At 57.5% G+C, this 21,810-nt stretch overlaps 1 protein-coding gene and 1 pseudogene across 8 annotated transcripts; both read left to right on the plus strand.

The window, feature by feature from the left end:
• Positions 1 to 1,423: 1,423 nt before the first annotated feature.
• SLC25A29 (solute carrier family 25 member 29) lies at positions 1,424 to 14,177 on the plus strand. Of its 8 annotated transcripts, none has more exons than XM_037831881.1 (5): positions 2,457 to 2,523; positions 6,645 to 6,688; positions 9,802 to 9,867; positions 10,270 to 12,022; positions 12,230 to 14,177. In XM_037831881.1, exon 5 carries the CDS (start codon positions 12,266 to 12,268, stop codon positions 12,977 to 12,979), a length of 714 nt encoding a protein of 237 aa, XP_037687809.1. In that variant the 5' UTR covers positions 2,457 to 2,523; positions 6,645 to 6,688; positions 9,802 to 9,867; positions 10,270 to 12,022; positions 12,230 to 12,265; the 3' UTR covers positions 12,980 to 14,177. The 8 variants fall into 8 exon arrangements, with proteins under 8 accessions (XP_037687815.1, XP_037687808.1, XP_037687809.1 ...); XM_037831886.1 differs by having other exon boundaries at positions 11,939 to 12,022; XM_037831887.1 differs by lacking the exons at positions 2,457 to 2,523; positions 9,802 to 9,867 and adding an exon at positions 1,424 to 1,720 and having other exon boundaries at positions 11,939 to 12,022.
• Positions 14,178 to 14,342: 165 nt separating this feature from the next.
• LOC119532548 lies at positions 14,343 to 19,815 on the plus strand (annotated as a pseudogene).
• Positions 19,816 to 21,810: the final 1,995 nt, after the last annotated feature.

The following is a 21,810-nucleotide window of genomic DNA, read 5'->3' on the forward strand; positions in this document are numbered from 1 at the left end:
GGCGTGAGGGGGTCCACCACATCTCGCTGGCCAGTGAATGCACAGTGGGCAGCCTCTCTCTCCAGGGTGCTTGGGCCTTGGCAGTAACACTTCCCAGGCCTGGCCCCCCTAAGCATTATGGGGGGTCCTTCCCTGAGCCAGGGCAAGAGCCCAGGTGGGGGCTCGGATCTCCCTCCACCCATCCTTAGACCGAAGGTGCCCTCAGGAAACCCTTCAGGACTGCAGCTGATTTGTTCAATTATTTATCTTCCATTTTCTGCAGCGGGTGCCCACAGCTAGAGGCAGGAGGCCGTGGCATCTCGCGCTGGAAGATATCCGCAGTGCCAGGCACTGTGCTGCTCTGTGATGTCCTTCACTGGCAGTGGCCCCTGGAGTCCTCACCATCCCCTTTACAGGTGGGGAGCCTGAGGCTAAGGCTTGGGGGGGTCTCACAGCCAGGATGTAAAAGCACAACCGTGTGAGTCGGCTTTCCCACGCTCCTTCCTGAACCCCTCCTTGGAGATGGTCTCAACCCGCAGTCCCCAAGCCCAGTCAGAGGACAGTACTGGTGGGCCACCAGTGTCATATCCGAGGCTGGTTTACACTGAACCCTATACTTGAAGGTGGCGGAAATGGGAAATGTTACCTTGAGATTGTACACGTAACCACAATAAAAATTTTAAAAATAAAGAGAAGCTGATTTAAAAGCAGGTTTCATCCCCACCTGCTCCCTGTGTCTGAGTCCTCGGGGCAGGTGGCACCTGGGAATCTGCATTTGTTGCCATCTCCTTAGGTGCACCCAAGGGTCAACTCCAACTCAGAGGTCAAAAAGGGGGACCAAGTGCTTAAAGCCACACAACCAGACGGCGGGAGCCCAGAAGCCCCTGATCAAGGCTGGGAGGGCCAGAGGAGACAGTGGGGCAGAGGTCTGGCTCCTTCTGACCCAGGGATCCCCTGTTCCTGGGGGTGACCTGAGAGTTCTCTCCCCTCTCCCCCCATCTGCCCGGCTGAGGCATCCACTGAGTCAGAGGCTGGTGATATTCAAACCCAGGCCTCCAGACCCCAAGTTCAGGGCCCAACAGCCATCACGAGCTCTGGACTAGGAGTCAGCAGACCTGGGGTTGGGTCTCTGTTTAATCAACTTTCTATTTAGATGCTGAGAAGAATAAAAGGAAATCACCCACGCCATCTGGGTTCACCCGGCTCCCTTACTTACGCAACTGACATACATTCCCTTGCACCACAGAGCCTCTGAAATCACCAACTTGGTTTCAAAACCGGTAAAATGCAATAAAAGAAAAGCCTCTGGAACCCGGAACGCCGCAGGCCTGAAAGGACACAGGGCTCAGGCCCAAAGGCGTTATCTGACCCTCATCAGAAAGGAGGAAGCGCCCAGACCCCCTGCGGCGCTTTGCCGGGAAACGCGAGGGAGCGGCCGGCGCCTCCCAGGGACCCGAGGGCTCATCGCCGCTGCCAGGGTCGGGGCCTCCTGGGGTGCCGTGTCATACGCGGTTTCTACTTGTCCCCTTCTTGGGGGAGCCCGGCCCCGGCCCCTCCGGTCCCACTGCGCCCTCGGCCCGCTCCACCGGCGCCCGATTTCGGAGCCGGAAAGGCCCCCTGGCGTCTGAAAGTTCGCTCCCCTCGGGCCGGAACCCGGCCTCAGCCCTGCCACCAACGCGCCGGGCGCTCCGGACGCCGCGAGTTCGGCTCGGCGACCTGAAAGCCCGGAGGCCGCCTCCAGGTGGGCGCACCAGCGGGACGGGCGAAGGCTCCCCAAGGCGCTACTCGCCCCCAGTGTCGCAACTCCCGGCGCCCCAGCCTTGCGGGCCCTGGCGGTCCCGGCGCTCCACGTCCCACCTCGCGGCCTCCAGCCCCCGTTATCCAGGCTGGGGCGCCGAGGTGCGGCGCGGAGCCGGGACCCCATCCCAGACTCGGAGGCCCCCGGGGCCCACGAGCGCGCCCCTCGCCCGGCTGAGCCCACGTGGCGCACGCCGGGAGGTCCCAGGGCCCCCGCCACAGACTCCCCGCCGCGGCGCCGGCGCGGGCGGGCGCGGCAAGCACACTCTTTGTCTGCGGCCCCTCGGCGCCTCCCCCGCCACGTCCCCCTCCGCCCCGCCCGCCGCGCGGGCGCCCAGCCAATGAGGCGCGGCGGCGGCGCGCAGGCCCCGGGGTGTTGTCCGCGCCTCGGCTGCCCATTGGCTGCGCCCGGCGCCCAGCCCGCGCGGAGCCGGCCGGCCCGAGGGGCGGGGCGCGCGGCCCGAGGTGAGGGACCGCAGGCGGCGGGAGGGTGGCCTCGAGGGCGGCGGAGCGGGACAGCGAGGGGCGGGCGCCGGCCGGGAGTCGTGCGCTGAGCCGCCGCCGCCCCCCGACTCCGGCCCGCCCGGGGCTCCGCGCCAGGAGGCGGCGGCCAGGCCGAGCCCCAACACCACGCGCCCGGACGCTCCGACGGCGGCCCGATCCGGGAGCCGGAGAAGGACGAGGAGGAAGGGCGGCCTCGCCGGGGACCGCTCATGGCGCTCGACTTCTTGGCTGGATGCGCTGGGGGTAAGGGGACGGGCGGGGCCCACCGGGGGGCTCGGGGACGCCGGGTCTCGGGGTCCCGGGCGGGAGACCAGCTCCCCTGCGATGCCCGCGGGGCACGCTCCGACGCGAGGCCTGGGGTCCCCCGGACGGCGCCGCGGCCTGGGCGGAGGCGGGCTCTGCAGGGAGGAAGCCGGGCCGCCCCTTGCGCCCCCCTGCCCGGGCGCGCCCCCCACCCCATCCCCTCCCTGCTCCCCGCAGGAGACCGGCTCCCCCTGGATGGGGAAGTTGGGGGTTGACTGCACCCCTTTCTCCGCTTTCTGGGCGGGTCTGGGGTGCCGGGGCGACCCCCTCGCTCGCCGGCCGGGAGGGCCCAGATTTGGCCCGCCGCCGCCTTCCTACGCGGGGAGCTGCTGGGGGCGGGGAGGGCGGCCGCGCGCCGGTGCGGGGAGAGGAGCGGGCGTGGGAAAGCCCTGGGGCTCGCGCGTGCGTGTGGCCGGCGTGGTGGCATCTTCCCCGAAGCCCGCCTGCGGCGCCGGGATTCCTCTCGAACCAAGCCCGAACCCCAAGAGGGCCTGACCGGGGTGCGTCGTGGTGCTTCGAGCCGACCGTGGACGCCAGGCACGCCCCTTCCCTGTCGGGGCTTCCGTTTCTCTCCTTTAATTTGGGAGTTACTTTATTCCACAGGCATTCTTCGGGTACCTCTGGCTGAGACATCAGGGGTTCGGTGGTGAGTGTGCCACGCCGAGGCCCGATGACCCGGTCCCCCGACGGGCGGCTTCTGACCCCCAGCACCCGCCCTTGTCCACCGCCGGTCGTCTGTTTGGGTTTAGTTCTGATAGAGCCCTCGGGTACCTGTCCGCGCGCCTCCCCTTGGCGGAAGCGGGGTGAGGAGCCGTGGCCTTCAGCCTGTAAACCTGCGAGGTGCGGGAGGCGGCGGGGAGCGGAGGGATGCCCGGGCGCCGGGGTGGCTTTCAGGGTTTGAAGCCGGTTCCCGGCTGTTGCCCAATCAGGCCTCGGGGAGCCGCGCTCCGGGCCTGGGGAGGGAGGAACTCCGGTCGGTGGGGTGCCGGGGGGAGGGGGTGGAGTGGCTTCTGCGGGTCCCGCTCTCAGCCTCCCCCCATCTTCCTTGCCCGGACCGCGCCTCGGGGCCCGTTGGCCCTCCCGGCCCCCCAGACCCTCCTCTGCCTTCCTCTCCCCTGCTCCAGCGGTGGCCCGATGAGGCGGGGCTGCCCACATCCCCTTCGACTTCACGGGGAAGCTGTCCATTCCCCAAGGGGCCGTTCTGCAGGAGTTGTCCTGGGAGCCCTGGGGATTGGGGGCTGAAGGCTCCTCCTGAACCAGGCTGCCTGGGGACCCCGACATCCCCCACCCCCAGATACATGTGCCCCATCCCTCCTCTGGGCCCTTGCTCATGCAGGATCCCCTGGAAAACCCTTCTCCCACCCCACCCCGCCCGCCCCTTGTGTCACCCTCCTCCTTCCCGGCTGTGCCTTGGGCCTGAGCCTATCAGGTGGGTGGGGATGGGAGCGCCTGCGACAGGGGGTCGCCAGCCCCGGCCTCTGGGAACCCTCTCCTCACCTCCTGTGACCATGGATTGACAGCATCCAGGAGGCCTCCAGGTAGAGGGACACAAGTCAGGGAAGTGGGAGTGCTGAGCCCTGTGGGGGGGCGAGGGTCTTTCTTCCCCAGGCCCCCACCTCAGCCCCTGAGGCTGGTGAAGGCTGTGGCTGGCCCCCGAGTGTGTCTTGGGCCAGAGGCCTGACCGACCACCCACAGGAAGGGACCCCACAGTGGCCGGGAGGGGCCCACAGCTGGAAGGAGAAGGGAGGCCAGTGGGACACCCCGAGCATGTGTCGGGTTTTCAGAAACCAAGAGATCCAGCTACAGCCCCTGAAAAGAGATTCTGGAGCTAGGATTTTCAAAGTTGGAAAACATTTAAAATTTGAAGTAAAAAAGGGTGGGTTGCCCCAGGGGCGAAACAAAGTGTGGCCCAGAAGACTAGAAACACAGATGGAAGTTACAAGGGAGACATCAGTCAGATGGGGGGAGACTGACAACCTGAGCGTTTGGGGTTCCAGAAGGAGAAAAGGGAGCAGGTCTGGGGATGGGGAATAAATAACAGTGGGAATTTTCCCTGATGGGGAAAAAAGGCCTGCGTCTGCGGAGTGAAAGGCTGGTGGAGTTCCAGCAGGATTAAATACATAAAAAGAAGTGCGACACACCCTTGGCATCTCCCGGTGAAATTTCTGAAATCTATAGATAGAATCTCAGAGGCGTAGAAACAGAATAAACAGGTTATTGACAGAGCGGCAGAAACACACCGGCAGACTTGCTGTGGCACTGCCAGCCGACGCCTGTGGGGCCCTCACATCGCAGTGGCCCCAGGCCCAGTGGGGTTAAAGAAATGCACCTGGCAGATGAGTTGGAATTTGGGGCATTTCCCCCTGGGGTCCATCGGAGGGGAGTCATCAAGAAAGACTCCAACTAAGTTGATCTGAGCACAGAGTCCAGGTGGGGAGGGAGGGGGAGGAGGAGAGGAAAGGGCCTTTGGGGAACTGTAAGTGGGAGCTGCAGGGGTGCACCGGGGGACAGGGGGAGCCTTGGGGGGTGGCAGGCAGGTTCTTGACCTGTTTCTGTGTAATGATTTTGTTAGACACAAGAAGTCATCCTTAGCTGAACTTTCAAATTAACAAGTGGAAAAGCAAGAAAATAGTAACTTGCTTAAACGAGCAAAAACGTGGAATCATTCGCATGAAGGAAGATGGAACAATGTCAGATCCGTCCCTTGTTTCCGTGATGTCCGAGGCAGCTTCAGACGGGGTTAGAAAACAAGATCCAGTTTGTAGATTGTTTACAAGAAATATCTCAAACAAAGTAGTAAAAAAAAGTCGAAGACTAAGAGTTGGAGAAAACTACACCAGGTACATGTCGTCGCAAAGCAAGCAGGATTGATATTGGTGAGGATTTCTAGTAATTCTCTGTGAGCCTCTGGGCACCAGCTGAGATGACAGCCGTCTTGAAAGGAAGCAGGAAGGACCCCAGGCCCAGACGGCCTGAGTTGGAGTGCCGGCTCCACCACTTGCTGTGTGGCGTGCACAGATTCCTTGTCGGTGCCTCCGTTTCCTCATCTGTGAAATGGGCTTGTAGTCCTTGACAGGTGTATGGGAGGGTGAGTCCATGTGCAAAACTAAGAACAGTATCCTGTAGTATTACTGTTTGGTATCCAACAAATGCTAGCTGTTTTGATGATACATAAAGCCAACACTGCTAGCAATAAAAGGAAAACTTTAAGACTCACGTGCAAATTTCTAGAGAGAAAGCTCGGGAGTTGGTGTTGTCCTCATAGAGCCTCAGTTTCCCCATCCATGAAATGGGGTGATAAAGCTGCCTGACAGCAGTGGTGACAGAATTCAGTCATGTTTACAACCTGCCCAGCACACAGGACCCCAGCAAGCGTTGGTGAGCCATTCTGGAGGGGCGAGCCTTTGTCCTTTGACTGGGGGGTGGGTTGGGGGCAGAGCCGGGGCTGATAAATCAGGCAGCTGCTCAAACCACGCATGATGAAAAAGTCACAAGATGGCCTCTCTGGGCTCGGAGGGGTTCCCCGCGTGGGGAAGGGAAGAGTCCTGCGGTCAGTGCTTCCCTGGGGGAGCCATTACCCCGTTTAATCTCAGCTGCCCTGGGGCGCCAGATGCTGACCACCCCCACGGGGCAGGGGGAAAGTGAGGCCCGGGCATCGAGTCCTTTGCGAGTCTACTGAACGGGTGAGGAAAAATTCAAATCAGGTTCTCGGTGCAGGTGTGAGTTCGAGATCCCCAGAGCCTTCAGCACGTACCCCAAGGTGTTTGGCGCCAAGTAGTGCTCAGCCCCCCAGACCGGCCCACTGCAGCAGCAGGCGAGGGGAGGGACCCCAGTGTGGAGCTGGACAGATCCTGGCTCGTCCTCCGGGACACGTCCCCACCTCTGGGCGCGAGGGCTACAAGAACTTGTGTCACGTGCCCAGCCACAGGAGGTGCTTGGCACACGTCCCGACGCTCCAGCAGCCTCTGCCTAGTCCTTGCTGGAGCCCCACCCCACCCCAGCGCCTCCCCCTGTAAGTTTCCAAGGCAGTTTGGGTCACAAATACTCCTTTCTTCTTGCAGGCGTGGCTGGCGTGCTCGTGGGACACCCGTTTGACACGGTCAAGGTAAGTGTCGTTGCTTTTCTATTCCCAGGCCTGGTGGCGGCACCGACATTAGAGGCCTGCGGGGTGAGGGGTGGCTGGAGACGAACGGGGAGCTGCAGCCTCGGCAGCCCCCTCGAGGTCCTGCCCTGGGTCTGACAGTGAAGTAGAAAGGAGAGTTCTCCACGATGCCAGGGGGCAGCTGCTGGGTTGGAGCCTCCTACCAGGTTTGCTTTCAAGTCCCTGGCTTGGACTGAGCCGCACAGTGGGGTCACAGTGAGTGAGGGGCCAGGGCGGGGGACACCCGTGCTGTTCCTTTGTAGAATGCCCCTCCCCACCCCCGCTTTCTGGAAAGAAAAAAAGGTTCAGAGAGAAGATACAGAAAAATCAAAACCGTTTCCTGTGACTGTCTTCGCTGAGCAATTGCTCTTACTGAGAAACCGGGTCATTGTTTCCCGATGCTGGTGGCAGAGGACCCAGGGAAGGTTCCGGAGGGCAGCCCGTGTTCTGGGAAGCTCCGGCCCTGGGCCCATGCCCAGTCCACTGGCTCCTCCTCGGCATGCCCCACGCTTCCATCGACTTTAGAGTCCCAAGTTCCCAGACGCCGCAGGGCAGAGAGCGGAGGAGTCCATTTTCTCCAAGGCAGAACTTTCCGAATAAGATTTTCCCCCATTCTTGGGGTTTTGTGTTATTAAACCAGCAGAGTCAGGACCCTCTTGCCGCCTTGGCCTGGAACCCAGGCACGCTGGACACACAGGGCGCTGAGCCAGCTTCCTGTGCCCGCTGGAACGCCAACCTTGCCAGACTGCGCTGCCCACCGGGCAAGCCGACAGCTGAAGGCAAAACCCGATGCTGGGAGCGGGCGAGAGGTGGACTTCCTGTCTGCCCTTTCCGGGGAAGCCAGCAGGATACTTAGCCAGGTGTGCGTTGGCCCAGAGAAGACCTTACTCTCTTGGGGCTGGGATCTCATCCAGCGATGGTGTCGCCTTCTGCTCTGGCTCTGACCTTAAAAAGTTCTGCCCTGGGCCTTCTGCAGGTCGGGGTTCCCTCTGCCAGCCTGTTGGGCCAGTTGCTTTAACCTCTGGGCCCAAAGGTTCCCATCTGCAAAATGAGGCTGTTGGGAGAGGCTCCTGAGGCCCCTGGATGCCGGCACTCGGGGTTTGTTGGAGGCTAATCCTGGAGAGCCGGGCTTTCCTCCCATCCCAGCAGAGGCGAATCAGGGGGCAAGAAGGAGGGGCCGGGCTTCCTTGGCGAGCAGCGGCTGAGCATGAGGCCCTGGCAGCGTGGGTCCACGTGGCCTGTGGCAGGGCCTCCGATTCACCCCTGCAACCCAGTGTGGCCGAGGCCAGGGCCCCTCAGCCACGGCTCGGTCTGGGGGGCACTTGGGCCCTGGTGCCTCCAACTCCCTCTGGCCCAGGCCCAGCACCCTCCAGGGATTCAGAAGCAGGGGCCTCTCTCCACCCGACTGAGGCTTGTTTGTTTTCCTCTTTAAGAACAGTTGTAGGTTTACAGAAAAGTCCTGCAGAAAGTAGAGTTCCCATATAACTCCCCTCACACACAGTTTTCCCTATTAACCTTTTGGATTAGTGTGTTACAATTGAGAAAACAATATTACAATTTATCCATCAATTATAGTCCATAGTTTACATTAGGGTTCACCCTTTGTGGTGTACAGTTCTATAGGTTGTCATTTTTTCTAAAATCTTTATTCCGGTAACATAAGTATAGTGTAAAATTTCCCATTTTACCCACTTCCAAATACACAATTCAGCGGTGTTGGTTGCACTGCTGTGTTGTGCCACTATCACCCCACGCAGACTACCCCATCAGCCTTGAGCCCCGTTCCCACTCCCTCCGCATGCTCGCTTCTGCCTCGGACTCGGCCTAGCAGGGACACCCTGCAACCCTGCAACAGTCCTTTGGGGTTTGGCTCATTCCCCACCACTGGGGTTTTGTGCCATGGACCCCACGCCTCACAACTGGAGGGTGGTCTTGGAGAAATTCCATTTGTGATCCTTTTTGCCACTGCAGCCCACCAGCATCACATCTGGGCAAACCTGCCTTAAAAAGCAAAGCTTTTTATTCTGCGGAGGGAGGGGACCCTCCCCCTGTGGCTCCTGCTTCACTCTTGCCTGGGTCCGCCAGTCCAGCTCAGGCCCAGACGCTGGGAACTCCAGCCTGTGCTGTTGGGTCAAGTTCAGTGCATTTTCATTAAAAGACCAATGGGACATGTGGAAAAGCAAATGGTTTTCACTGGCCACACCGGGTGTGTGGCTGGTGATGGTTTTCAAACATGTTTTAATCATCAGGTACATAACACTCTTTTTTCTGTTTTGGCTTTTTATTATAACAGTAACACGGGATGTAAAGAAAATTTAAACCATAATAGAAATATAGAAAGAAAAAAGAAAAAAACAAACCACTCCTTTTGCAGGGCTCTTCCCCAGCGCTCGTCAATAACTCCCTCCAGGAAGCAGAAGTGTACACAGACCCACGCATACGTCTTCCTTTTGGCAAAAGTGGGATGGACTGCACAGCTCTGCAGTCTTTCATTTTTAATCGAGGTTCAATACACGTAGCAAAGTGGGCAAATCCTAGGTATAGAAATCTCTGAGCCCTCCCGAGGCACACACCTGAGTAGCCCCCCAGAAGGCCCTGCTCCCCTTCTGAGCACCTCCCCCCTCTCCTGAGGCATCCGCAGTCCTGCCTTCCAGCTGTGCCCGGCCTGGTTTTGCACCGCACGTGATGGGACCTGTGTTTGGGAACGCATTGCAGGGACAGACAGGGTCCTGTCGGGCTGGCTCGTGGCCGGGACACTGCACTTGACCCTGCAGGCCCTTCGGACCTGCCGCGGGGCTCTCTCGTTTTCCTCTTTTGCGCCCAGAACCACAGCCACTGGGCTCAGGCACTGGCAGTTTTCTGTCCTGCATCGTTTGTCAGGATGACAGTTGGGGCCACTGTCCCCAAGCCCACTATCATCGGGAGCGGTCGTTCTGACCGCAGGTGGCGCCCGGCCAGCCTGGGGGTCGGCGGCGGGGGGGTGGTTCAGGGAGGGGCGGCCGGTGCGGGGGGTCTTGGCACCCGGGTTCAGTGTTAAAATTGTGTGTTGCTTTAACCGCCTTTGCTTTCCGAGCTAGGGGCCGTCTCCATCCATAGCAAAAGTGTAACTTTGTTGTAGATGAGCGTAAGCCTCGGAGAGCCTAGTAAGTACAGACCAGGTGAACCCCACGCCTCTCGTCTCCACCCTCCCCGACTAGACCCTGGGCCTGGGCCCCCCTCCACACCCCCTCACCACCCCCAGGGTTCCCTCTGGGATGGCAGGACAGGGCGGGAAAGAAGCAAGGGCAGGGCCTGGGTGGGGCTCGGGAGGGGCCGGTTGAGGGGAATCGGGTGCCCTTGGGGTGAGGGGTCTTTGTGTTGGGGTCTCCCAGCCCTGTGGGAGCTGCGAGCCTGCAAATGACCACCTTCCAGGGGTGGGGCCAAGTCTATCAGTCCTCAAAGGCAGCCTGTCACCCCAAAATCTCAAGAGCTTCAGCTGGAGATTTCACAGGATTCAGGCCATTGAGCTGTGCTTCACCCCCAAACCTGTTACCCCAAACTTCCAGAATCATGGTCCTTTTTGGGAGAAGCTTGAGTTCCTCCAGGCCTGCTGTCCATAAGCCGGGCACCAGACTGTGCCGGCCTTGGGCTGTCTCTGACCTGCCAAGCGTCAGCTCTGTTAAAACAGCCCCCTCCAGGGCGCGGTCGAGGGGCTGTGCCCCCAAGACACCCCAGAACGTGGATGGGAAATGAAAGGCCTCGAATGGCAAGAACTTAACCTGAACCAGAGCTCGTGGTATTACTACAATGTTGTTAAAGTTCAGTGAGTGAGTTTGCTTTTCTTTTCTTGGGAAATTCATCTCCCTTGCCAAGTCCTAGCGCACAGCTGGGCAGCCCTGGGCGGGCAGGAGCGCTGGGTGCAGACAAGACGGGGTGCACTGCGGCTCCATTCTTCTCGGGGCACTGGGAGAGAGGCGAGGGCAGGGCCCGGGAGGGGCTGGTTGAGGGAAATAGGGTGCCCTCGGGGTGAGGGGTCTTCATGTTGGGGTCTCCTAGCCCCGTCCGTCATCTGCAGGGACAGCCCCCCACACACACACACAAAAAACCACTTTTTGTAAGTGCACTCTCCAGGTGACGATGCATCTGTTCAGTGGAGAGCACTGGAAAAGCCCCTGAACCCGAGCTATAGAGCCTGGCCCTTCCCTGGGTCCCCTGCCCACAGAGCCCCCAGATCACCCTCGCCCCGACTTTCACAGCCACTCACCTCCCTGGGGAGGACAGCTCTGGCCAAATTACAAAACATCTCTGAGCCTCGGGCTCCCCGTCTGGGACACGGGGGCAGTTACCCCTGGGCGGGTGGTTCTGATGTGCGGAGGTTCCAGGAGGCGCACTAGCTGGCCCCGCTATAATTATTTATTTACAACTCAGATCTGGGGACCGACTCCTGAGAATGTAATTTCACCCAGTTAATCCCTCAGCCCCGTGACACTGATTTGGCGTTCAGGAAATGTTCCTCCCACTTAGCAAACCGCAGAGCCTGCGAATCGAGAGCAGAGAAAAGCTCTGGTCAACAAAGGGAGCTTTGAGTAAAAGGTTTCTGGGCTGCTGGGCCAGCGTCCCCAGGCCCCGGAGTTGCTGACGTGGGCCCGAGAGACTGTCAGCTGTGCTGTCGCCACTTTATTTAACTGATGACCACTGTCCTCACGAGGGGCCACCGGCAGAAACCCAGCAGGGCTTCTGTGGAGCCTGAGGCCCATTGCTTTTTAATGTCCGCTGTGCTGCCAGCCCCTGGTGGGGGTGGTTCCAGGGTGGAGCCATTAGTCAGTGCCCCCCGGCCTCAGCCATGGTTTTGGACATGATGTACTCTTAAGCCAGCACGACACGTGTCACCTGGACCATGGGCAGGTTTCAGGAAATAGCCCTTGCCCCGTTGTCACTTATGTGGGCAGCACACACGGAAACGGGGGGCTGAACCTTTACTTGTTTGAGAACTTGAGCTCCAATGGGGATTACTGGGGACCCGGGGCTGGTCCCCAGGCAGCTGGCTCTCCTGGGACTCTTAGCTCCTGAACCCCCTCCCTGAAGAGGCCCGGACACCCGGCCCCGCCCCACCTTGGAGCTCCAGGATCCACCGTAAGCTGCCAGGCTCCCTGCCCTGTGCGGTCACCGTGGCCTCCTGGAGGCCCTCCCCACGTGGGCCCCCATGGCTGCCTCTCAGGGGGCCTCTCCTTCCAGGTGCGGCTTCAGGTCCAGAGCGCTGAGAAGCCCCAGTACCGAGGGACCCTGCACTGCTTCCAGTCCATCATCAAGCAGGAGAGCGTGAGTGGCCGGGGCGGGGGCACCCCTTCCAGGGAGTCGGAGAGAGGATGTCAGGGCACCCAGTGAGCACCTCGGGGCTTGGGGAACATGGGGGTGCCAATGTCTGTGCCTCCCAAGTGCAGAACTGGTTCTGTAACAGTCCCGCTGGGTCCTTGGGGGATCCGGGTGGCCACTTCCTGTGTGATCATAGCCTCTCTGCCCCCGCAGGTGCTGGGGCTATACAAGGGCCTGGGCTCACCCCTCATGGGACTCACCTTCATCAACGCACTGGTGTTTGGGGTGCAGGGCAACGCCCTCCGGGCCCTGGGCCATGACTCCCCGCTCAACCAGTTCCTGGCGGGTGCGGCGGCGGGGACCATCCAGTGCGTCATCTGCTGTCCCATGGAGCTGGCCAAGACACGGCTGCAGCTGCAGGATGCCGGGCCCACGCGCACCTACAGGGGCTCCCTGGACTGCCTGGCACAGATCTACCGGCGCGAGGGCCTGCGCGGCGTCAACCGGGGCATGGTGTCCACCCTGCTGCGCGAGACACCCAGCTTCGGCGTCTACTTCCTGGCCTACGACGTGCTGACGCGGGCACTGGGCTGCGAGCCGGGCGACCGCCTGCTGGTGCCCAAGCTGCTGCTGGCGGGTGGCACGTCGGGCATCTTGTCTTGGCTCTCCACCTACCCCGTGGACGTGGTCAAGTCGCGGCTGCAGGCCGATGGGCTGCGGGGCGCCCCGCGCTACCACGGCATCCTCGACTGCATGCGCCAGAGCTACCAGGCCGAGGGCTGGCACGTCTTCACGCGGGGGCTGACCTCCACGCTGCTGCGCGCCTTCCCCGTCAACGCCGCCACCTTCGCCACCGTCACCGTGGTGCTCACCTACGCACGAGGCGAGGAGACCCGGCCCGAGGGCGAGGCCATGCCCGCTGCTGCTGCAGGGCCCGCCCTGGCCCAGCCCTCCAGCCTGTGAGCTGGCCTCCAGGGCCCTGCCTCCCCAGGGGTCCTCAGCCCTTGCCCGGACACCCTGGGCTTTGGACACCACTCAGCAGCTGTGACCCTTGCCCGGGCGTCATTCCTCAGCTCATCCGCCGGCCGTGGGTAGTCACAGGGATCAGAGGTGACCCCCACCACCCGGGTGCCTGGCAGTCGATGCCCACCACTTGGCACTGTTACTCCGGGTCTTCCGGAACGCCAGCCGGACACTCCACCCCACCCGCCTCCCGTCCCAGCCCCTCCCAGGGCCCACGGCCCCTTGGTGCCCCCACCCTGCGGCCTGACCCAGCGGGTGACTGACGACCTCTCATGAGTTGCAAAGTGACTTGCCAGCTCCCCTAATGCCCCACCTGGCAGGACTCCAGGATCTGTCTCCGTTGCCCGTCTGGTTGCCGTGTTCAGGGACAGAAGGGCAGCGTGGGGAGCCACTGGTGTCACACCTTGCCCGTGCACCCCAGCTCTCCAATTGGCCCCTCTGGGAATACCGGGGAATACCTGTGCTGCCGCCACTCCCACTACAGGGGTGGGGGGGCCCACCAGGAAGCCACGGGCAGGCCAGGGGGCAGGACGTGGGGCAGTTAAGTTGTGGCCTTTCAGCCTTGGCCTCAGCCTGCCCGTCTGTAAAACGGGGACACGGGTCACCAGCTGTCTAGGGCTCTGGCCCACGAGGGCCAGGCAGGGTTCCCCAAGGTGTCCGGGGGGGTTCAGTGTGGCCCCCTCCCCAGGGCTGGGAGAGCTCAGGTCACCTGTAAGCCACAGGCCAGCTGCCTCCCCCCCCCCCCCCCCCGCAAAGTGGCTCTGCCGAGCAGCGTCTCCTTGGTGCCTGGGGTTCCTGTGAGGGTGTGGGGGGCTGCAGCAGGCACAGCCTGGGTGGAAGAGGGTCCTCCAGGCTTAGGGACGGGTCTGAGGCCGCGTCCCAGGGGCCCCATCCCAGGCACCTCGAGGCATAGATTCAGTACAGCGCACGGCCTGGGCAGTTTCTGCAGAGGCTGGGGGCTGCCCCGGGGCACAGAGCGGGGTGGCCCAGGGACCGTGGCCTTTGTCCCGATCGTGGCTTGGCCTCCTGGGGAATGGAGCCTGTCAGTGCTGCCAGGAAGCAGGTTGTGCTGCACTATGACAAAACTCCAGCTTTGTACAGCAAGGTGAAATAAAGGTGTTTGGTTGTTTTGTAAGAAGGCAGGGCCTGGTTTGTGTGTTATGAGGAAGGGGCTTCGTTCCCGTCCCTCGCCTTGGAGCCAGAAGGGCAGCCCTGGGGCCCGCAGGACCTTGGTGGGTGCTGGGGCCCTCTGCAAAGCGGAGCTGATGGAGGACGCTGGGCACAGCCTCAGCCATTCGTCAGCATGTCCTTGGCCCCATATCCTGGGATGGGCCCCGAGGTGAGAGGCTGCAGGGGGCACGGAGGAGGGCCTTGGACATGGGGGTCTGAGCCTGGGAGGGGGCCTCCTTGCTGCCCCGGCCCCAGTTCTCAGCTTCCTGAGTGCCAGCAGCCTCCACCTGCCGCAGCAGCTGCCAGCCCCAGGCTGCTTCCTTCCCAGCCACCGAGCCCCAAAGCTCTGCCCACAGGCAGGGGAGAGGCCCCCCAACCTTCCCTCCGGGAGGGACACCAGCTCTCCTGTGCCTTTACACCCCATTTAATCCCCAGCACCCCGTGTGGGAGATCGGGCTGGTCTGGATTCTGGGGTAGGAGCCCAGAGCGGGGCACTCTTAGCTTAGGTTTCCCCTTGCCCGGGGGGCTCCCTGCCCTGGTTTCTTGCCCCAGGGGTAGAGAACACACCCTGGCTGTGGGCACAGAACCTTCCTTGGCTCTGCCAGGGCCATCTGGGTGACCCGGACAGGCCCCCCTCACCTCTTGCTGGCTGCACCTCAGGCTGGGGTGTTCCCCCAAGCCCTGCACAAGGTCAGCCTGCAGGAGGTCGCCCCCACGCCCCCCATGGCCTGGCTAACCATGTGACTTCCAGGGGGACTTCTGGGCCATGGTGTCCTCACTCCAGGGGCCACCTGCCCTCACATCTCAGGGGGACAAAACACAGACAAAGCCAGAGGTGTGTGACAAAAAGGGACTGGGGGTAGGGGGGCCTCAGAGCTGCCCCTACCACCTCCCAAACCAGTGACCACCTTCTGGTGGCTGAAATTGGACACGGCAGGACCCCGGAAAAACCGGGGAAGGCCCCAAAGCAGGGTGTCCGCCTCCCGGAGAGCTAGCTGTTACACATTTACCAAGAAATCACGGCAAGTGGGTCTTGGTCGGTTACTTTTTTATTAATTTATTTTACATTTTATTTTCTGCCTGATGTGAATTCATATTTATTTGGAATAACACAGGAACATGATAAAAAAGAAAGTAAAATAAAATATAGACGGAAAACAAAGCCACACAGTGGGGAGGAAACCCTCGCCTCCTCCGGCCACGGTGGCCCTGCCCTGGGCGTGGCACGTTTCCAGCTCCGGGTCTTTGCCACAGGCTGGCCAGGTCCCTCCGAGTGTGACCTCATACCGACCACTCTGTCCCTTGCTTTCTTCACTTGGCGGTTATCTAGGAGGCCTTTCCTTCTCACCAGCAATCTCCTGAATGAGTGCGCCTTCGTTTATTTATTGGGTATGGGCGAGCAGCTGGGAGATATTTGAGCAGGAAGAGCAGGGCCTGGCTGGGGAGCCAGTGAGGCAGAGGGAAGGGCAGTGTGGCTGCTGGTGGCCTGGAGGACGGCAGAGGTGCCAAGGCTGGAGAGGGCTGCTGGGCCTCGCCACGGTGCCCTTTCTTGTTACAGGTGAAAATACTTCCCAGACTCTCCTGCAGCTGGAGGTGGCCCTGGGCCCCGGGGCCGCCGATGAGACGACAGTGGACGCCAGCGTGCCGGGGTTCTCAGAAAGCTTGGTAAAGTTAGCTGTGGCATGTCCCTTTGACCTTTGACCCTGCTCCTCCTTTCCAGCTGAAGTGGGGAAAGGATGCTATCTTGTGACCGTGAGGAGGCAACACAGGCTGAAGGTGGTGGGGTACAGGAGGGGGCTGGGTCCCTGTCTGCCTCCATGGCCCCCAGAGCCAGGCTGGCCTGGGGGAGGCAAATACTCTCCGTTCAACAAACGAATGCCCTGTTGGCAACTGTTCTGCTGTTCTGTCATCTGTAGCCGGTTGTGACCTGCTGCCACACCGGCTGCCTTGGGGAACTGGGAGTTTATCTCGTTGCATCCAGCAGCCACTGGCAGTTTTGTCCAGGGGGAGTGGCAGGTTCTGACTTGTGCCTTGAAAGACCCCTCAGGCCGTTGCAAGGCAAAGTGGGTTACAGCGAGGTAGAAGGGGCAGGCCGGGTTGGGGCCAAGGCCCAAGGAGGTGTCTGAGCCAAGGGGCATCTGTGGAACCCAACTCAAGAGTGTGCGAAAGCAGCCTGGGAGCCCTGCCCTGGAACCAGGCAGTTTGGGAGGGGTTGGGGGATACAGGCCCTGAAAGTCACCCCTGAAAGCTGCAGGGACCCCCACCCCAGGTCCCCAGGCAGGCTCTTGGCCCTCAGGCCAACACCTCCCCCTCATCCCTCCCACCACCTGGCCTGACTTCGTCCCCATCCTCCAGGGGCACCAAACCCCTCACTGGTCTAGGGGTGCATGGATCTGTCCCCACTCCAGGCCTTGCCTAGGGATGCCTTCTGCCTGAACAACCCCTCCTCCTGGAATCCCACACACAGATATGAACTCCAAGCTGCCCATCAGCTGTCACAAATCCCTCCTCCTCCAGGCAGCCCTCCTGCTCTCTCCTGGGGGTCAGTCTCTCCCTGCCCCAGGCTATGCCTCTCCCAGGGCAGCTTGTGAAAGGTCATTTGTACTTCTATCTGGCAGGATTCCAAGGCCTCCCTCACCCACCCACCCCCCGCTTTGCCTCTGTCTCCCCAAGGCCTGGAGCTGTCTCCCCACTAAACCGTGCTCAGTGCCTTGGTCCACTCTGCACCTCCACAGCTTAGCAGCTGCTGATCCACCAGCACACTTAAAACGTCAGAGAGTGAATGAATGGAAAGAAATCAAGAAATCTCCTGACCCCAAGGAGAGAGCAGGAGGGCTGCCAGGAGGAGGAGGTATTTGTGACAGCTGTTGGGTGGCTTGGAGTTCATATATGTGTGTGTGGGGGGGGAGGATTCCAGGAGGAGGGGTTGTCCAGGCGGAGGGCATCCCTGGGCAAGGCCTGGAGTGGGGACAGATCCGTGCACCCCTAGACCAGTGAGGGGTTTGGCGCCCCTGGAGGACGGGGACGAAGTCAGGTCCCCCCCGCAGAGCACAGATGGCTTGTGGGGCACCTAATGACATTGCTCCAGAGGGCCTTTCTTTCCAGGAGTCCTGGCAGCCCCCGCACACCTAACACCCCACACTCCAAGCTCAGACACTACCCTAAAGCACCTCGCCCTGAGGGGCGGAGCAGACTTTCCATGGAGCCCTGGGGGGGCGCCGGCCGGGCACAGTGCCCTCCAGTGGCAAGAAGGGGAGGCGCACCTTCCTGTCATAAAGGTTGTAGAGAGCAAGTTAAATAATCAAGATGAAACAGACTTCCTAGAAACAAAAATTGCCAAAAACTGACCAAAGAATAAAGCACTCGAAAACCTAGGAATAGAAGAGAGCTTTCTGAACATGATAAAGGGCATTTATGAAAAACCTACTCAACAGCAAAATACTGAAAGCTTTCCCCTAACATCAGGAACAAAACAAGGATGCCCACTGTCACCACTGGTATTTGGCTTTAGGCTGGAAGTTCTAGCAAGAGCAATCAGGCAAGAGAAAGAAATAAGAGGCACCCAAATTGGAAAGGAAAAAGTCAAATTATCCTATCAAATTATATATGATGACATAATTATATATATTCCAAAAGAATCCACAAGAAGGCTACTAGTACTAATAAATGAATTAAGCAAAATTGCAGGATACGATATAAACACGCAAAAGTTGGCTGTGATCTTTTACACCAGTAATGAACCATCTGAAAAGGAAATCAAGAAAACAGTTCCATTTATTATAGCATATAAAAGAATACCTGGGAATAAATTTAACCAAGGAGGTGAAAGACTTCTACACTGAAAACAAAATATTGCTGAAAGAAATTAAAGAGGACTGAATAAATGAGCATCCCGTTCATGGACTGGAAGACCTAATATTGCTAAGACGTCATTACTGCCTAAAACGATTTACAAATTCAGTGCAATCCCTATCAAAATTCTAGCAGCTTTTTTTGCAGAAATGGAAAAATTGGTCGACCCTCAAATCCACATGGAGCGTTGGCCCGCGTGGCCCTCTGCACCCGTGCGCACCCCGGGGCCTCCCCACCCCTGCTGCCGCAGCTCTTTCTCCTCCCGCTCCGCGGTCGGGGCGGCTGCTGCGGTCGTGTGGGTTGGGCGGTAGCAACGTGGAGGAATTGGACTCCGAAGACGTCTCCACCTCAGAGGGACGTGAGGACTAGTGCCTTCGTGTGAAGAGTACAGTGAAGAGGATGTATATGAATTAGTGGAGGAAGATGAAGTGGATGGTGAAGAGCAGACACAGAAAACCAAAGGGAAAAAGAGAAAGTCTCAGAGCCTTCTGGCCAGGAAGAGAAAACAAGGTGGCGTCTCATTAGAAGATGAGGAAGAAGATGATTCCGAGACAGAGACTGGATGTAGCAGTGAGGAGGAAGACGCAACTGCAGAGCAGGAAAAAGGCACTGGGTCGGAGGATGCTGGAAAAGAGGAGGATGAGCTCTGGGCTGGCTTCCTCACTGATGTGGGGAAGTACACAAGATGTACTGTACATTATGTACTGATGCGAGTACACAAGAGAGAAGAAGAGGCCGAAGAGATGAGTTCAAGTCAATTGTTGGTCAGAGCAGAAGAGCTAGGAAGCCTCAAGAAATAGAAAAGGTTAAAATTGCCAATGTGTTTGATTTTGCTGGTGAAGATGTCAGGGTTGACTAAGCAAGTGGCTGCTGCAGGCAAAGAAGCCAAAGCCTTCTTCAAGCAAAACAAGAGGAGAAACCTCAGGCTAATGTCCCTTCAGTGCTGCCCTCACCCCCTGTAGTGTCAAGGTTAAACAAGTCAAGTGGCTGCTCTGAGCAGCCTTTTGGGGAAAATTGGAGCCAAGTAGCAGAAAATGAGCACCCCAGAGAAGTTCAGGTTGGACTGGGAGAGCTTCAAGGAGGAAGAGGGGACTGATGAAGAACTGGCCATCCATAATCGAGGGAAAGGGTACACTGAACAGAGGCTTTTCTAGACTGAGTGGATCTCACAGGCAGTATGAAATTGAACAAGATTTCAGGCTGAGCAAAATAAAGCCTCAATGCTCTGGGGGAAAATTAACAGCAGCTTAATCCTGTTTGCAATGTGAACTTCTTGTAAGTCTGTGAAACGTTTCATTTTTCTCATCAGCTGTTGCCCAGCAAGGTCTTTCTTCCTACACTGAAGTTCTGTATATCTTGATTGTACATGGTTTCATTCATTTTGCTTTGAAAAGATTGTCCTTAAAAATAAAAAATAAAAGTTGGTCCTATGAGAGGCTGGTGAAGATGATGCCATCTCTCACCCTCCCCTTGATCTGCTGCAAAGTTCAGCCCAGGCCAAGGCAACACACTGCAGGCCTGTGCAGGCTGGTGGAGCTCTCGCCAGTCACGCTAAAGAGAGATGACCAACCTAGACGTGAATCTCCCGGGACGCGGGAGCCAGGAGGCTATCTCCACTGAGGTCAGCCTTGCCCCCGAGACCTAGGGAAGGCGGTCGGCTCTGGCAATTTTGTACTCCCTTTGCTCTTGCTTCTCCTCCGACTTCTCTCCATTTCCAGAATGGGATTCCCATTAACGTAATATGAGGTGGAAAATAAGGCTATACTATCGCCTAATTAGAGGCTTTCTTCCCTCCAGCCTTCTTTCTCTTCCCAAAGTTAAAAGTCAACCTCTACTATGCTTCCACCTCAGTAACTCAGTTTTTGGTTTGTCAAAGAAGATTGTAAAGGGCTTTTTCTATTTTATACTCCCTTAAGAAAACTTAAATTCCAAACCTCCTGCTTGGAGTCAAAAATTCTCTGGGGAACAGCAAGGAGGAGAGTAACAAACAAAGCTGCGATAAAGAGGGCAGTGAGGGTAAAGACCACTCGTATCAATAAAGTATTAGCCCCCCCCAAAAAAAAAAATTCAAGGGGCCCCAAACAGCCAAAACAATCTTAAAAAAGAAAACTAAGGACTCACACTTACTGATTTCAAAGATTACTACAAAGCTATAGTTATTAAAACAGTGTGTCACTGGCATAAGGATAGACATAGACAACAGAATAGAATTACAGTCCAGAGACAAAGCCACACATCTATGGCCAGCTAATTTTGAGTAAGGGTGCAGAGTTCATTCAATGAGGAAAGAATACTCTCTTTGACAAATGGTGCTGGACAACTGGAAATCCACGTGCAAAAAAAGAATGAATATTGTGCTGGTTTGTATATATTATGTCCCCCAGAAAAAGCCATATCCTTTAATGCAATCTTGTGGGGGCACATATATTAGTGTTGATTAGGTTGGAACATTCTGATTGAGTGTTTCCATGGAGGTGTGGCCCCACCTATTCAGTGTGGGCCTTGATTAGTTCACTGGAGCCCTATAAAAGCTCAGACAGAAGGAGCTCAGAGAAGCTGCAGCTGAGAGAGCCATTTTGAAGATGGCCATTGAAAGCTGACACTGACATTTTGGAGAACACATTTTTTTTTTTTTTTTTTTTTGATTTTTTTTTTTAAATTGAGATTGTTCAGATACCATACAATTATCCAAAGATCCAAAGTGTACAATCACTTGCCCCTGGGTATCCTCATACAGCTGTGCTTCCATCACACTTAATTTTTTGGAGAACACAATTTTGAAATGCAATCTGGGAGCAAGCAGATGCCAGCCACATGGCTTCCCAGCTAACAGAGGTTTTCGGATGCCATCGGCCATCCTTCAGTGAAGGTACCCTATTGTTGATGTCTTACCTTGGACACTTTATGGCCTTCAGGCTGTAACTCTGTGACCAAATAAACCCCCTTTAAAAAACCAATCCATTTCTGGTGTTTTGCATAATGGCAGCATTAGCAAACCATAACAAATATGAACCCCTACTTCCCACTGCATACAAAGATTAATTCAAAATGGACCAATGACTTAAATATAAGAGCCACTACAAGAAAACAGGGAAAAATCTTCAGGACCTTGTAGTAGGCAATGGATTTTTATTTTACACCAAAAGCACAAGCAACAAAAGAGAAAATAGACAAAACAGACTTCATGAAAATTTAAAACTTTTGTGCATCAAGGGTGATTCTCAAGAAAGTGAAGAAATAGCCTACAGAATGGGAGAAAATATTTGGAAACCATACATATGATAAGGATTTAATATCCAGAATATATAAAGAAATTCTACAACTCAACAACAAAATGACAATCTAATTAAAAAATGGGCCAAGGATTTGAATAGACATTTCTCCAAAGATATACAAGTGACCCATAGGTATATGCAGAGATGCTCCACATCATTAGCCACAAGAGAAATACAAATTAAAACTACAATGAGATACCAATTAATACTCACTGGGATGGCTATTATTTTAAAAACTGAAAATAAGAAGTGTTGGTGAGGATGCAGAGAAATAGGAACCCTTGGACATTTTTGGTGGGAATGAAAATTGGTGCAGCCACTGTAGAAAAGTTTGGCAGTTCCCCAGAAAGTTAAATATAGAATTCCACATGACCTGGCAATTCCACTTCTAGGTAAATACCCAAAAGAACTGAGAGCAGACAGTTATTTCTGTCTGAGTTCATCAAGGCTTTGTTCACAATAGCCAGAAGGTGG

Source organism: Choloepus didactylus, chromosome 4 (assembly GCF_015220235.1).
Source record: "Choloepus didactylus isolate mChoDid1 chromosome 4, mChoDid1.pri, whole genome shotgun sequence".
NCBI classification, from domain to species: domain Eukaryota; kingdom Metazoa; phylum Chordata; class Mammalia; order Pilosa; family Megalonychidae; genus Choloepus; species Choloepus didactylus.

Excerpts from the sequence above, each read along its gene's own strand:
- SLC25A29 (XM_037831880.1), top strand. The coding sequence starts at position 2,490 with ATGGCGCTCGACTTCTTGGCTGGATGCGCTGGGG. Across the intron at positions 2,524-6,644 it reads CTTGGCTGGATGCGCTGGGG|GCGTGGCTGGCGTGCTCGTG; the intron begins GTAAGGGGACGG and ends TTCTTCTTGCAG. Across the intron at positions 6,689-11,938 it reads ACCCGTTTGACACGGTCAAG|GTGCGGCTTCAGGTCCAGAG; the intron begins GTAAGTGTCGTT and ends CTCTCCTTCCAG.